At 32.3% G+C, this 13,382-nt stretch overlaps 3 protein-coding genes across 4 annotated transcripts; 2 read left to right on the forward strand and 1 right to left on the reverse strand.

Annotated features, from left to right (window-relative positions):
• Positions 1-1,762: 1,762 nt before the first annotated feature.
• Positions 1,763-3,283, reverse strand: LOC133287448 (protein BUNDLE SHEATH DEFECTIVE 2, chloroplastic-like). Of its 2 annotated transcripts, none has more exons than XM_061485068.1 (5): positions 3,142-3,283; positions 2,945-3,042; positions 2,774-2,837; positions 2,441-2,537; positions 1,763-1,910 (listed from the first exon to the last, which is right to left on the reverse strand). In XM_061485068.1, exons 1-5 carry the CDS (start codon positions 3,197-3,199, stop codon positions 1,832-1,834), a joined length of 396 nt encoding a protein of 131 aa, XP_061341052.1. In that variant the 5' UTR covers positions 3,200-3,283; the 3' UTR covers positions 1,763-1,831. The 2 variants fall into 2 exon arrangements, with proteins under 2 accessions (XP_061341052.1, XP_061341051.1); XM_061485067.1 differs by having other exon boundaries at positions 2,945-3,051.
• Positions 3,284-4,241: 958 nt separating this feature from the next.
• LOC133287399 (DEAD-box ATP-dependent RNA helicase 15) lies at positions 4,242-9,435 on the forward strand. The gene is made up of 13 exons (XM_061485001.1): positions 4,242-4,288; positions 4,352-4,425; positions 4,512-4,627; positions 4,857-4,957; positions 5,426-5,598; positions 5,687-5,918; positions 6,022-6,140; positions 6,748-6,804; positions 6,896-7,080; positions 7,873-8,017; positions 8,109-8,192; positions 8,268-8,331; positions 9,078-9,435. Exons 3-13 carry the CDS (start codon positions 4,515-4,517, stop codon positions 9,086-9,088), a joined length of 1,284 nt encoding a protein of 427 aa, XP_061340985.1. The 5' UTR covers positions 4,242-4,288; positions 4,352-4,425; positions 4,512-4,514; the 3' UTR covers positions 9,089-9,435.
• A 2,764-nt stretch (positions 9,436-12,199) lies between these two features.
• Positions 12,200-13,051, forward strand: LOC133287412 (uncharacterized). The gene has a single exon (XM_061485012.1). The coding sequence runs from the start codon at positions 12,200-12,202 to the stop codon at positions 13,049-13,051; it is 852 nt and encodes a 283-aa protein (XP_061340996.1).
• Positions 13,052-13,382: the final 331 nt, after the last annotated feature.

The raw sequence follows: 13,382 nt of genomic DNA on the forward strand, positions 1-13,382 counted from the left end.
AATCAGTTCAGAACTGATCAAAAAAATGAGTTTTGATCCTGGTTCGAAAAAATAAGCTAATTTGAGGATTTTTTTTCCCCAATTTATTTCAGTTGAAAAAAAAAAAAAACCGAATCGAATTGGACACACCTTTAATTATAATATTCACTCCACTTGCGCATGAGCAAAAAAAAGCGGATTTTATGGAGAGATGATTTGTTAGACAACTATATGTTGGATACAAGCTCATACTTCGGATATTGGTAGTTAAGGGTGCTAAACGAGTCAGGGGCCTTTGGCTCGGCTCGTGAAGGCCTGAGCTTACATGTCTAAAATTGATTGTTGGACCCAGACTTGAACTTGTATAAAAGTTCGTTTAATAAAAAAGCCTCAGGCTCAAATTCAAAAGCTTGGCCTTAGAGCCTCTCAGACTTGTCTAATATATTTTATTTTTATTTTTTATAGTACTTGTGATAGCACTCTCTCTCTTCTCAATTCATTTCATCCATTTTATTAATTAAACATACTTTTTGAATGATTTTATTTTATATTATGCTATTTGGATATACATTAAATTTATGAATATTTATGAAATTACTAGTGCTGTTGATTGTAGATTTTGTTTGGGTAAATTTTTGTTGTCTTATTTTTTAAAAACAGGCTAAATCAGACTTTTGTTTTTTGTAAATGAGCCAGGCCACAGGCTGATATTATATTCGTAACAGGTAACAAGCTAAGGCCAGTCTGACACATTTGAACATAGACTCGGCCCGTTAAAACCAAAGCTCGGCTCGTTAACACCCTTACTAACAGTAGGGTTCTTATTGGTAGGATTATTAGAAAGACAATTGAGACCCTGCTTCCACGTGAATGAACTAAGATTTTTTAAATTTTATTTATATTTTTTTGTAAATCGAGTGAATTGTAATGAGTGAGATAAACTGAATATAGTATAAATAAGTTAAACTAACCTACATTTGATGAATCAATATAAATCACTATGTCAATTTTTCTCTTCCCTTTCTCTTGTTTTTTAATTTGTACGTGTATCGTTTTCCAACACAACAGCGCACTTAATTACACAGGCATGTTCTACGAGCCCATGCATGAATGCAACTGTTGGGTCCTGTTTTTTTGCTTTTTATGAAAAAAATTTAGTCTCATACTTTACTTTATGAGATAAATTTTTTCTCTTACACATTTTTTAATAAATGTACCACGTATTTTTAGGTAATGAAATTCACAAATTTATTTCTATGACATGAGATAATTTATTTTCTTTAACATGATATTAATAAAATCTTTTCTTTATTATTTAAAAGGGATTCAGAGCACTACAATAATCCATTATTTAAATATTAAATTTTTAGAGAGTAAATCTTTTCATATTTTATTTAACATGATATATGATCATGTCATAGGAGGAATTATAACCATACAAAGATAAATTAATAATAATTAAAAAAGAGAGAGAAAAATATATTGGAATATATAATTATAAAATTATCACCATTAATTTATCTTTATATAATTATAATTCTCCTATACGATCATATTATGTTAAATAAAAATTTGAAATGATCTATTTCCAAATTTTGAAGCATTGTAAAAATTATTATTTTTGTAGAAAATTAATACTTTTTGTAAATTGGACTACGGATTGCCTCGTATTTGTCGGTCAATGGAAATGAGTGGCACTGCAGAGTTTTGCAAAGAAAATCCTCGTTAGAGTGGAAGCTCAACGGATCTAGCCTCTATTTGTCAAACATTATAAGTTGGTATTTGAAGCCTCAGAATAAATGCATGTGTGTATCGTACAAGTACAAAGTTAATTCAGCTAATCATTGGATACCTACTGATCGTGAGTACTCAAGAAGCCGCCGATAAAGCCAGCTCCATTGCAATTCCCACATAACATCTCCTTCCTGCCCCTAGAAAGGTGGAAACAAAATTATAAGAATATCAATAACGATGAACTACATTGTATTCTTAGGAACTTAAGATGCTTTATTTTAGAATGCGACTAGAATAGCAAGCAGGTTTTTCTGTATCAGATAGAAAACATATAAAATTAGGGAAAGATGTTTACAAACTTTTTTTTATAAATTACACTAAAAGGACAAATGATAGATTTATCCATCTAAAGCAATTTACGCGAAGGAATTTCTTTAACAGAATATATAATTTCTTGCTGTGGAGCCCGCAAAGGGGTTGTAGATACTGCTGTACGAACATCAGATGCTGGATATCTTACATGTAGACTGATCGATCATACACTCTTGATTAAATTATGACCAGTAAGACATAGTGTAGTTTGTAAACAAAAAGTTTATAAATACACTCTTGATTAAAGTATGATTAGTAAGATACAGTGTAGTTTGTAAACAAAAAGTTTGTAAATATAACCTTCCCCTTTCTTTCAGTGTAAAATTATATAAAATAGAATGGTTTATTTAGGTACCCGCAAAGCCAACACGAGTCACCAGCTTTAAACTGTCCATTGAAAACATCAACAGAGTTCACCCCGCTACCCTTGCATTGAGAGCAAAGAACAGCTCCTGTTAATTACACACAACAAAAATAAAACGTTCAAATTGTAGATATTTTCTCTTGTTTTTGTCTTTTTTAACTGTACTATGTCAAAGGAGTTTGAAATTAAGAACAACATCCACTTCTCTAGAGGTGTTCGAAAAACAGAACTACATGATTGCAACAAATACAAGAATCAAAGTCCATTATGTTCCAATTCAATAATTTGCATCTAGTAGCTAAGTAAAATCAGAAGCCATCATACCATTTCCATCACAATCAGCACAAATCACACTATTGGGTTTTGTATTTTGGTTGCCTTTTGCAGCCTACATAGATAGAAACTGATTAGCATGTATAAAAAACATAAATAACTACCTCAAATTATTTGGTCAAGGAAGATACTTTTTTAAATGAATGAGCTTATATGGTGTACCTTTGCAATGACAAAGCTATATTTAGCAGTGGGATGGCCTTGAAAAACTGAATTGGCTCTCATATGCTTTGAATTTGTATGGCTTTCTATACCAATACCTAAGCATTCTAAAGTTTGAATACAGAATTAACTCAGCATCAAACTACCAATAAAATAAGATAACACAACAGACAAACACATAGGCTGGGGGCAGTGACCTGTTACTGGTGTAGTTCTGAGGGAACTTAGAAGCGTTAGACACAAAGCAGGGGCCATTGGAAGATTACGAGGATAACCAGATTTATTTGTTCAAGTTGGCTGCTTATTGAACAAGAAATGAAGGAAGGGGGGGATAGATATTATGGTGCTGCTGGACATTCACATTTATGTCAGATATTTTTAGCAAGGAAAAGAATGATTGATTGAGATTTTAGTCAGATATTTTTCTCTATGATAATTGATAAGAATGAAGTTCATTTGTGTCCAGCTATTATTGTTATCTTATTTTATTTATGAAGTTCATTTTTCTCTATGATGATTATTGCATCAGCTTCAATCCAATTGGGCCCGCTTTGAATGCCGTAGGGTAGCAAGCTTTTAAAATTGAAGCCCACTTATCCCAATAGATAAAATTTAACAAACGAAAATACTTAATTTTATTTATGAATTATATATAATTTTTTTTTCTAATCCAATATTTAAATTATAAATTATATTTTAAAACTTTTAAATTGTTATTTGAATGTTCACAAAAATTTAAATCGAGCTAAAATATTAAACAATTTCAGGGTGAGTTCTATCCACATTTTTTTTTTTTTTATACTTTATCAACTTTTAACAACTAAAATCACTTTTACCATTTGAGTCCTTAACTCATTCATTTTTCTCAATCGTATGCTCGTGTCATTTCTTTTTAACACATGAGGTAGACTATTAGAATGGTTAGGAAGGGATTGATATGTTAAAAGTACAGACGAACATCTAATGGAAATATTTGATCCCGAAATCAAACAGTCTACTAAAAGTTAGATTATATTTTATATAACCTTCCCATCGAAATTAACCTTGATATAACCTTCCCATCGAAATTATATTTCATTGTATTTCAAAGTTAATAACAATTCTTATGGAAAAGAAAATATGATAAAAGGAACCATATTTTATTAGGTCGGCAAATTATTACCCCATTTTAATTTAATTTTTGTAAAATATTTGCTGAAAAAAAAGTTTGGATAATTTGAATCTAGGGGTCATGTTTGGTAAAAGACGGTGGTCGAGGAGGCTTTCTATTAAAAGGGGCTTCCAATAACTCAACCCTATTTGTCACTAAGCTGATTCACTCACAGCTACTCTTTCGCCGTGGAGGTTTCGCTCTCTCAATGTTTATTTTCCCCAAATTGTTTATCATCTAACAAATTTACTTTGCAGACTCTTTTGGAACCCTAACCCTAAAACCCCAACCCGCCACCCTTTAACCTTCCTTCCAATCCTTCATTTCGCAGGTATTCCCCACCTCTTATAAACCTAACCCTAACCCTAAATATGATTCATTTTGAAGGTCTGATTTGATTGACACGGTGATTCGCAGATAATGGGAGAAACGAAGGACGAAGGATACGAGGAAGAGCTCCTTGACTACGAGGAAGAAGAAGACAAGGCCCCTGATTCCGTTGGAGCTAAAGTCAACGGTGAAGCTACCAAGAAGTAAGTTATCTCTTGCTTCTCCTATTGCTTGCTTTATCTGCTGAAATTATATAGTTTACATGATAGGGCTAGGCGATGGAGTGTGTTAAGTCATTACTTAGAAACATATTTAGTTTAGCGCATGATTTCATGATGTGCAGTGTTAAGGCATAAATCTACGATTTTTTTAAGTGATTAATCTCTTACCTTCTCTTTCTCTCTCTCTCTTTTTTTTTTTTTTTTTTTGCAGGGGCTATGTCGGCATCCACAGTTCAGGATTCAGAGACTTTCTTCTGAAGCCAGAGCTTCTTCGGGCTATTGTGGACTCAGGATTTGAGCATCCTTCTGAAGGCAAACTATTAAATTATCTCCATACTTGTTTATAGTTATTGTTTTCGTAGGCTGCAGCTGATAGTGATTATTTTTTGAGGATTCTAAAGTTTTAATACTTATTTGTATTATCGTTTTGAAATAATCTTGAGTTTTTTTTTTCTTTCTAAAATGACAATTTTTCTTGGGAAAATTTGCATTTAGGGGTTTTAACATCATAATTAGCTGATACATCATACATATCTGACTAATATATCATTCTTATGTAATTTTTGTCTGGTGCTCATGTTGTTTATGGGAACGAAAAGTTGATTGAACTTACACCTGTGTTTAACACTTATTTTACAGGTAATAATACTTCTATCACAATCTTGTTTTGGAGAACTAACATGCTTTGGTAACGCTGTCAAATAAAATTAAAAGCGTCCGGAAGGTTTGTTTTACTTACCATCGGTTCCTTCGGCCCTGTTTTCTTTGCTTCATCACCAGTGCAACATGAGTGCATACCTCAAGCAATCCTTGGAATGGATGTAATTTGCCAAGCTAAATCTGGAATGGGAAAGACTGCTGTCTTTGTGCTCTCATCTTTGCAGCAGATTGATCCTGTTCCAGGCCAAGTTTCTGCACTTGTTTTGTGTCATACAAGAGAATTAGCATACCAGGTATTTCTTGGGGGCTGAATATATGAAAGTTATAGAACTTTGTATTCTAGTTGCTTCTGATTTAGGATATGCAATCTTTTCCTCGCAGATATGCCATGAGTTTGAGAGGTTTAGCACCTACTTGCCTGATCTCAAGGTTGCGGTCTTTTATGGTGGGGTCAATGTCAAAGTTCACAAGGATCTGTTGAAAAATGAGTGCCCTCATATTGTGGTAGGAACACCTGGAAGAATACTAGCATTGGCTCGTGAGAAGGATCTTTCTTTGAAGAATGTTAGGCATTTCATTTTAGATGAATGTGATAAAATGCTGGAATCACTGGGTTTGTTTCATTTCTGAATAGTCATTCTACTGAGCTGAATTTTTCTTCAGGACTTGTTGTATTTTCAATATGGTTTTTATTGTTCCCATCATGTTTTTTGCAGACATGAGGAAAGATGTTCAAGACATTTTCAAGATGACCCCCCATGATAAGCAAGTTATGATGTTTTCTGCAACACTGAGCAAGGAAATTCGCCCAGTCTGCAAGAAATTCATGCAAGATGTAATTTCTCATGGCCAGTACTACTTGAATTAGAAGTATCTTTTTCATACTGCCCACATTCCCTGAGAGGTTTTTGGATATTTAGAATGCTTTAGTTTCATTTGTTTCTAATTTTGATAGGGGTTCTGTATGTATAGTGGTTATTAGTTGTCCAATTATTTCGGAAACATCCAGCTACTGGGGTGGAGTGTGATTGGCTGTAGACTGGGCTAGAAGATTTGGATGGGATGTTTTAGTAATGCTCCTGAATGTGGCCGTGTGTACTTTTTTTTCTCTTTTGGTTCATGTTGGAAGTTTTTTTTTTTTTGTCTCTAATATCTGGTGTGTGTCTGGTATGGGCTTTTCACTGTTGGGTATTCTTTTTTCTTTAAGGAGGGGGAGGGATGTTAGGGTATTCTGGGTTTCTTGCTGCCAATGTTGTTAGTGTGAGTGTTGAGTGTCAGTGGCACTTGCTTGGCGTGACTAAAAAAAGTTTCTGCAAGGAGACAAAACAGATGGACAAGAACTGTGGTTGAAGGGATCTGCATCCTTCATTAATTTCGTTCTGGATTCCATTAGCTTGAGGAAGGCCCCTAATATGATTTACTGTGAAATTTGTTCCTTTCAGCCGATGGAAATTTATGTTGATGATGAAGCCAAGTTGACCCTTCATGGACTTGTGCAGGTAAAACTTTTGCAATTTTCTTTTTTAATTCTTTCCTCGTTTTTAATTAACGTGTGATCTGTATGGATTACATTGATGACTTACATGGCAGCACTACATCAAATTGAAAGAGGAGGAGAAGAACCGGAAGTTGAATGATCTTCTTGATGCACTAGACTTCAATCAAGTTGTTATCTTTGTGAAAAGTGTTAGTAGAGCAGCCGAACTGGACAAACTACTTGTGGAGTGCAACTTTCCATCTATATGCATTCACTCAGGCATGTCCCAGGAAGAAAGGTTTGTTTTTTGAGATGTCAGTGGTTGCCAATGAACTTTCAATCTCATAAGTACGTTATTATATTGATCTATGGAGAAAGGATATTGTGAAGTTTTGGCGATGGCTGTAATTTCATGTTGATGATTCAATTTATTCCATTGTGATTATCTCTCTATGCCTTATAGTGTTAAGGGTTATGCTGGAGAGCTCAGGAAAAAAACCAGTGTGCAAAACTGGGGGACTTTTTGTGGATGTTTGCAGAAAAGTGTGGATATTACCTTGCACTGATCCAAAACTGACAATAATAGTGAATAGAGGAGGTGTCATTACTTGTTTCTTTAAATTTTTTATATGTAGCATCACCGTAGTGTTTAAGCTTGTAATAGTCCAAAAATTTTATCTTGAATATCATGTTTAATAATAAAGAAAATAGTGCATTTGAGTGAGATTTTGAATATAAGTTCAATTTTCCATGAAAGGCCTTGTTCAAAAGTTGATGAGTATGTAAGTTGGGAGTGACTGAATGGTTTTGTTCAATTATCACACCACTGTGGAACTAGGGTTTGTGATGTACTATAGCATTAGCGAATACCACGTTTGGTGAGAAAGAATGAATCCATCTTTGGAAAATTTCCAATTGTATGAATGAAAAAAGAAGGTTGGGGTAGGGGTGCTGGTAAAATAGTACCTGCTTTCATTTACTACTATCATAGCTTGCTGATAATTGGTCACTATACTATACCTTGTAGCCAAGCAAGTGGTTGAGTGAGTTGTTGAAATTTGTGTATGATTATGGTTAATGTTATTTGTAGGTTAAAACGTTATAAAGGTTTTAAGGAGGGGCATACCAGGATTCTTGTTGCAACAGATTTGGTTGGTAGGGGAATTGACATTGAACGTGTCAATATTGTTATAAACTATGACATGCCTGATTCTGCAGACACATACTTGCACAGGGTAATGATGGGATACAATCTGTTTTCAGTTTCATCTTTTTATTAGTTTTAATGTCACTAAATTCTAGTTTATTTGGATGGATTCTGTACAGGTTGGTCGAGCTGGAAGATTTGGCACCAAAGGCCTTGCAATCACATTTGTTTCATGCTCTACTGATGTCGATGTTCTTAACAATGTAGGAACTTCTTTTGTTGACATTTTTTGTACAATGCATATTACCATTTGTAATCATGTTTGGTGTGATTTCCAGGTTCAATCAAGGTTCGAGGTGGATATAAAGCAGCTTCCTGAGCAGATTGATACCTCTACCTACAGTATGTCATTTTTTATCCATTAATTTTAGTTCCTATAATGTTAATTTGAGATTCTTGCTTCACTTTGCATACCGGGTTGAGTCAATGGTATTGCCTCCTAAATTTTTGTCTTCTGGACTTTATCTTTTGTAGATTGCAGTGTTTGGTAGTAAAGTCATTTGCAGTCTTCTTTTGGTGTCATTTTGACTTGTACTTCTCATGTTAAAAATCCTTTTTCATAATTCCAGCAGTTATTATTTAATACATTTGTCAAAAAAATTCATTAGATTTTTATTCAATTCATTCTAAAATTCTTGAATTGTGCTTTAAGTTACTTTCAAATGTCTTTCTGATGTAAACTTTTGATCTCTGTTTCCACTGGATTGCTTTGCATTGTTTTTCCGTTCTAAATATTCATTTTTCAATTGCATGTATTTTATGTTTCACGAAGTTATGGAAACACCAATGTATTTTTTTAATGGTACATTGATATACCAATGTTTTTTGTGTCAATTGAAATAGTACAATTAATTGAAAATTTTCTTTCAAAAACTTCATGCTATTTATGCTTTATGTTGGCCCCTTTATTTGATGTGTGTAAGATTCTTTGTTAATTGCAGGTATGAGATATCTTCTTCTTTTTACTGCTATGAGTTTTTGTTTCCTCTTTTTTTGGGTTTTATGATTTTTTTTATTTAATTTTTATAATTTTGCGCCACTAATTTGAAGTTTATGTTGACTTGGTTTTTCCTTGATGTTTTCTGCAGTGCCATCATAGTAGATTTTGTTTCGGGGCAATGCTTTTAACTGCTTGGATGGTATGATGAGTTGCTATTGCAGATTTATTGCATCTCCTGGATTAGTGACTCGGTTTTATGAACAATACAGTTGCTAATCATCCATGCTGATGCCGGAGTCTTTTTTACAGAGTAGGCCATTTTACCATTGAAGGTTTATCCGTATTAAATATTGCTGTATGATTAAGAATTTATGCGGTTCCCTTAACTGTATTGTGTGACAGCTACGCTGTTTTCATGAACGTAATCTTTGCATTAGTTTTACTGCGACGTTGGTATTGTGTTTGAATGAGATATATGGTTTTCGAATTAGGATGTGATCGGATTAGCTGTGAATTTATTTTTATTTTTTCAATAATCGATTGTTATAATCATTTAATTAAGTTTTATGTTCTGATATGCAAGCTGATGAGTGATTGGATTGTTTAAAAAAATTACATTTTTACTATTTGTTTGTACTAATATTTGATGTCATTTTAATAACAAATTTTCTTAATTTTAGTTTTTTCTTTTTTCCTGTTCATTGTTAATCCTTTTCAACCAAATGGAATGTAGTAATTGCATCACTCTTATAGCTTAATGTAACTTTATTTCGCAAGGGTATATTTGTGGTTTGATAATGATAAACATAAAAAGAGCTCAAATTTTGATAAAAGAAGGATTGTAGTATATGAAGAAAATCTAATAGTTTTTGCTTGCATGTTTTTTATTTTTAGTCACACCACGGCTCAGTATATAGCACACATTAAAAAGAGAAAACATAATTCAGATAAATAAGTGGAAAGGTAGGGCAAAATAAGGATTTACACGAGGAACACAAGAAAAATTAAGATATACAGGTTGAAAGGGAAAATGAGGAAAAAGAATAAGGAGATACACATCCAGGCGGAGTTAGTGACCTCTTAGTGAGTCAAATGGAAGGAAAAAGACAATTTTATCTATGATGAGAAAGTTAAACATTGAAAAATATTTCGGTTTTTCAAGTATCTTTTTTTCATAAAAAATATATTTTGGTACAAATTTATTCAGTCCACGAACAGACTGTTTAAAGTGTGATCTTTAAGTAGAAGTTTTATTTCAGGTTGAAAGTAGAATATTAAGTTGGTTTTGTTGTGCTGCACTTTAGTCTCAATGAGAATTTGATCAATGCTCTTGCTAAAGAAACTTGATTTGTTTTGTTGTGAATTGGTTGAAATTAGAAATTATTCGCATCCCGTACGCGGTACGCTAGAGGCCTGCCTCTAATCACAATCTTAATGGCAAAAGAAATTTTGTAAAAAGAAAATATATTTTAATGATAATAAAAAAGAAATGATAAAAATAAAAGTGTCTTGATCAAGAGCAAAATAAATGTTAATTATTAATTATTACAAATTTTATTTTGCAATTTATCTTATGTTTTATTCTACTTCATACTATTTTAATATTAAACATAAAATATAAGTTTTTATATTATTATTTTATGTTAGTTTTAGTCTGATTAACTACAAGACCACTGGCATACCAAAAAAAAAAAAAACTACAAGACCACTGATTATTTTACTTTTATTTTTATCTGAGCCCACCTTTTTCTTTTGTTCATCCAAAGTTGTAGGCTTGGCCCGCACATACCTCGTTTTTGTCCTTTGGTTCAAAAACTTGGGTATTAAATCGTGCGAATTGTGATTCAACATTAACTTTCCTTTGATAAATTTAATGGATTGATAAAAGGTTACCATCTTTAATGATGTGGCATATATATTTAATAAAAAATCATGTTCCTGAACATATTTTGAATTGTATAACAATTCATATTATTTAACCCCTTATTTATATTAAAAATATTATACTTAATTATTATGTTAAAAGATTTAACTGAAAAAATGTATTTTGTAATAAAAAGTTGTCAAATAAAGAAAATTAAAATGTTAAAAATCAATTTTATTTTATTATATATTATCACTTTTATTTAATAAATCTTTTTCCTATCATTACTTTCACCCCTGCGATTAATGTATTATTATTTATTTCTCATTACAATATAAGCATAAATGTATTATCATTAACTCTGCATTTAATGATATTAATAATTGTTTTTAAGGTAATTTTACTGATATGATAATATGTAGATAATGGCCACAAAAATATGTTTCTTTATTACTTATTGTAAACTAAAACGTCATCAAATAACTGTTTCGTAATTTTTTTTTTTAGTGTGTAAATGTTCTTGTATAACTCATTTAGAATTTTGATATGTATGGACCTCGAAGTTGACTAATTCTATTACATGGATATATTTATGGGCCATTGTATGTTTTTGCAAATACAATTAAAATCATATTTATCGCCAGAAACAACATTATGAGCTTTGATTTTCAAGATAAATATGATCACTTGAATGGGGCAAGGAATTAAAAAAAGAAAAATTAAAAGTGGGAGAGTAATTTAAGGTAAAACTGAAAATTCATAAATAAAGCATAATTGGTTGGCATTAATTATAGGACTTATCTAATCTCGTGTGCATGAGAGAAAGAATCTTATGTCATAGACACATAGTGGCGGGACTCACCACCTAAAAAATAAAAAAATAAAAAGAAAAATGTTTGCTCAGTTATTGAAAGATATACAGGAAGGAAAATTTATCTCATGTAATATGAGAATAATTTTTCCCTTAATTATAATGGGAAAATCATTTATAAGATAAGCTTGGAAAAATATCATTAAATGACATTAATTATCAAGTGAAAGGTGCAACTCGCCTGGAGTTAATTTATTATAATGGATAATTTCATGTGTTATTTAACATGACCAAGTTGTGTAAGAGAATCTTAGTTGTTAGGGAATGGTGATTAGAGATAAGAGAAAAAAAAATATTAAAATTAAAAATGACAACTAGATAACTGTTAATTTGTCCCTGAATAATTAATAAGGACTCACGTGATATGATGATGTTAAATATTTAATACACTTATAGCTTGTATTCTATGTATTCAACACACTAAAAAAAAAACAGTGGTTTTGTACCAATTTAAAGCAACCAATTCTTAATTTTTTTTTTTCTTGTAACCAGTCTGTGTGCATCTGTTTTTCTCTCTCTTCACTATTCACCAATAATGGCCCCTATTACTGTTGATGAGCTCCATCTATTTCACAGAATGGACCGTGAAGTTTTCTCTTGCTTGGTCATCAAATTGACTCGTGACCCGGCACAATCCCTTCTAGTCATGGCCTTATGGCTTTGGTTAGAAAATACTGGATACACGAATATTATTTCAAAATTGGTTGGTCTCTCTGACAATTTGATCAATGCTTTAGCTAATGAAGCTGTGACTTGCTTGAAGTGGTTGGAGTTAGAAAATACTTGCATCCCTAATGCAGGTTGCCTGCCTCTAACCACAATCTTAATGCAAAGGGAAATCTCTCTTCAACTCCTTATTCATAAAAGGTTCACTGTCATAGCCGGTATTAAATGTATTCTCAATAAAGTTTGTGCTCGAATTTTTATTGATATTTTACAAAATATTTTGGATAGCACTAGCACTAGCACATCACAACCTAGCCCTTATAGACCCTTGCTTGTCCCTGGTTTCCCTCACCCATTATTTGGTACCTTTACCGTACCACCACTAATTTTTGATGAATTAGATTTGTCTGACATGAGGATATGGGATGATAAACGACCATCTTATGATGTTACTGATGATGACAAAACTATGTTTCTGACATTTTCTAGGGGCTTCCCAGTAACAGAAGAGGAGGTGAGGCATCTATTTAGAAGCAGTTATGGGGATTGTATCAAGGTTATAAACATGGGGAATGGAGACATAGTTGAACAAGTTATGTTTGCCACAATGGTTCTGAAAAATGTGGAAACAATTGATCAAATTTTGAATGGGAAACGCATTGCAAAGTTTCGGGTCAATGGAAAACACATATGGGCTCGCAAGTATGAGCGTCGAGATTGAATTTTATCATCTAAAAAAAATTAGAAGCCAAAGTTACCTACAACTAAACACAGAAGACACATCTACCTTGTTTGTTTTCTTGTTCTACTTGGTAAACTACACTTTTGTACTTTTAAGTGAAAAGATGCACAATTTATGATAAGAAGGTGTGGCTCGATACACAATTTTATATTAAATTAATTCCCTCTATGCTTTATAAGCCTTTGCATTGCAGCTTGTCTTAATGAATGGAAGCATACACGCAAACCTAAAGTAGCGAGTGTTTATTTGTTGCACAAGTATATGAAGATATTGATCCAATATATTGATTAGAGATAGGTCATTTTTTTTT

This window comes from Gastrolobium bilobum, unplaced genomic scaffold (assembly GCF_033153095.1).
Source record: "Gastrolobium bilobum isolate Gb01-03AN ecotype WA unplaced genomic scaffold, APGP_CSIRO_Gbil_v1 utg647, whole genome shotgun sequence".
NCBI classification, from domain to species: domain Eukaryota; kingdom Viridiplantae; phylum Streptophyta; class Magnoliopsida; order Fabales; family Fabaceae; genus Gastrolobium; species Gastrolobium bilobum.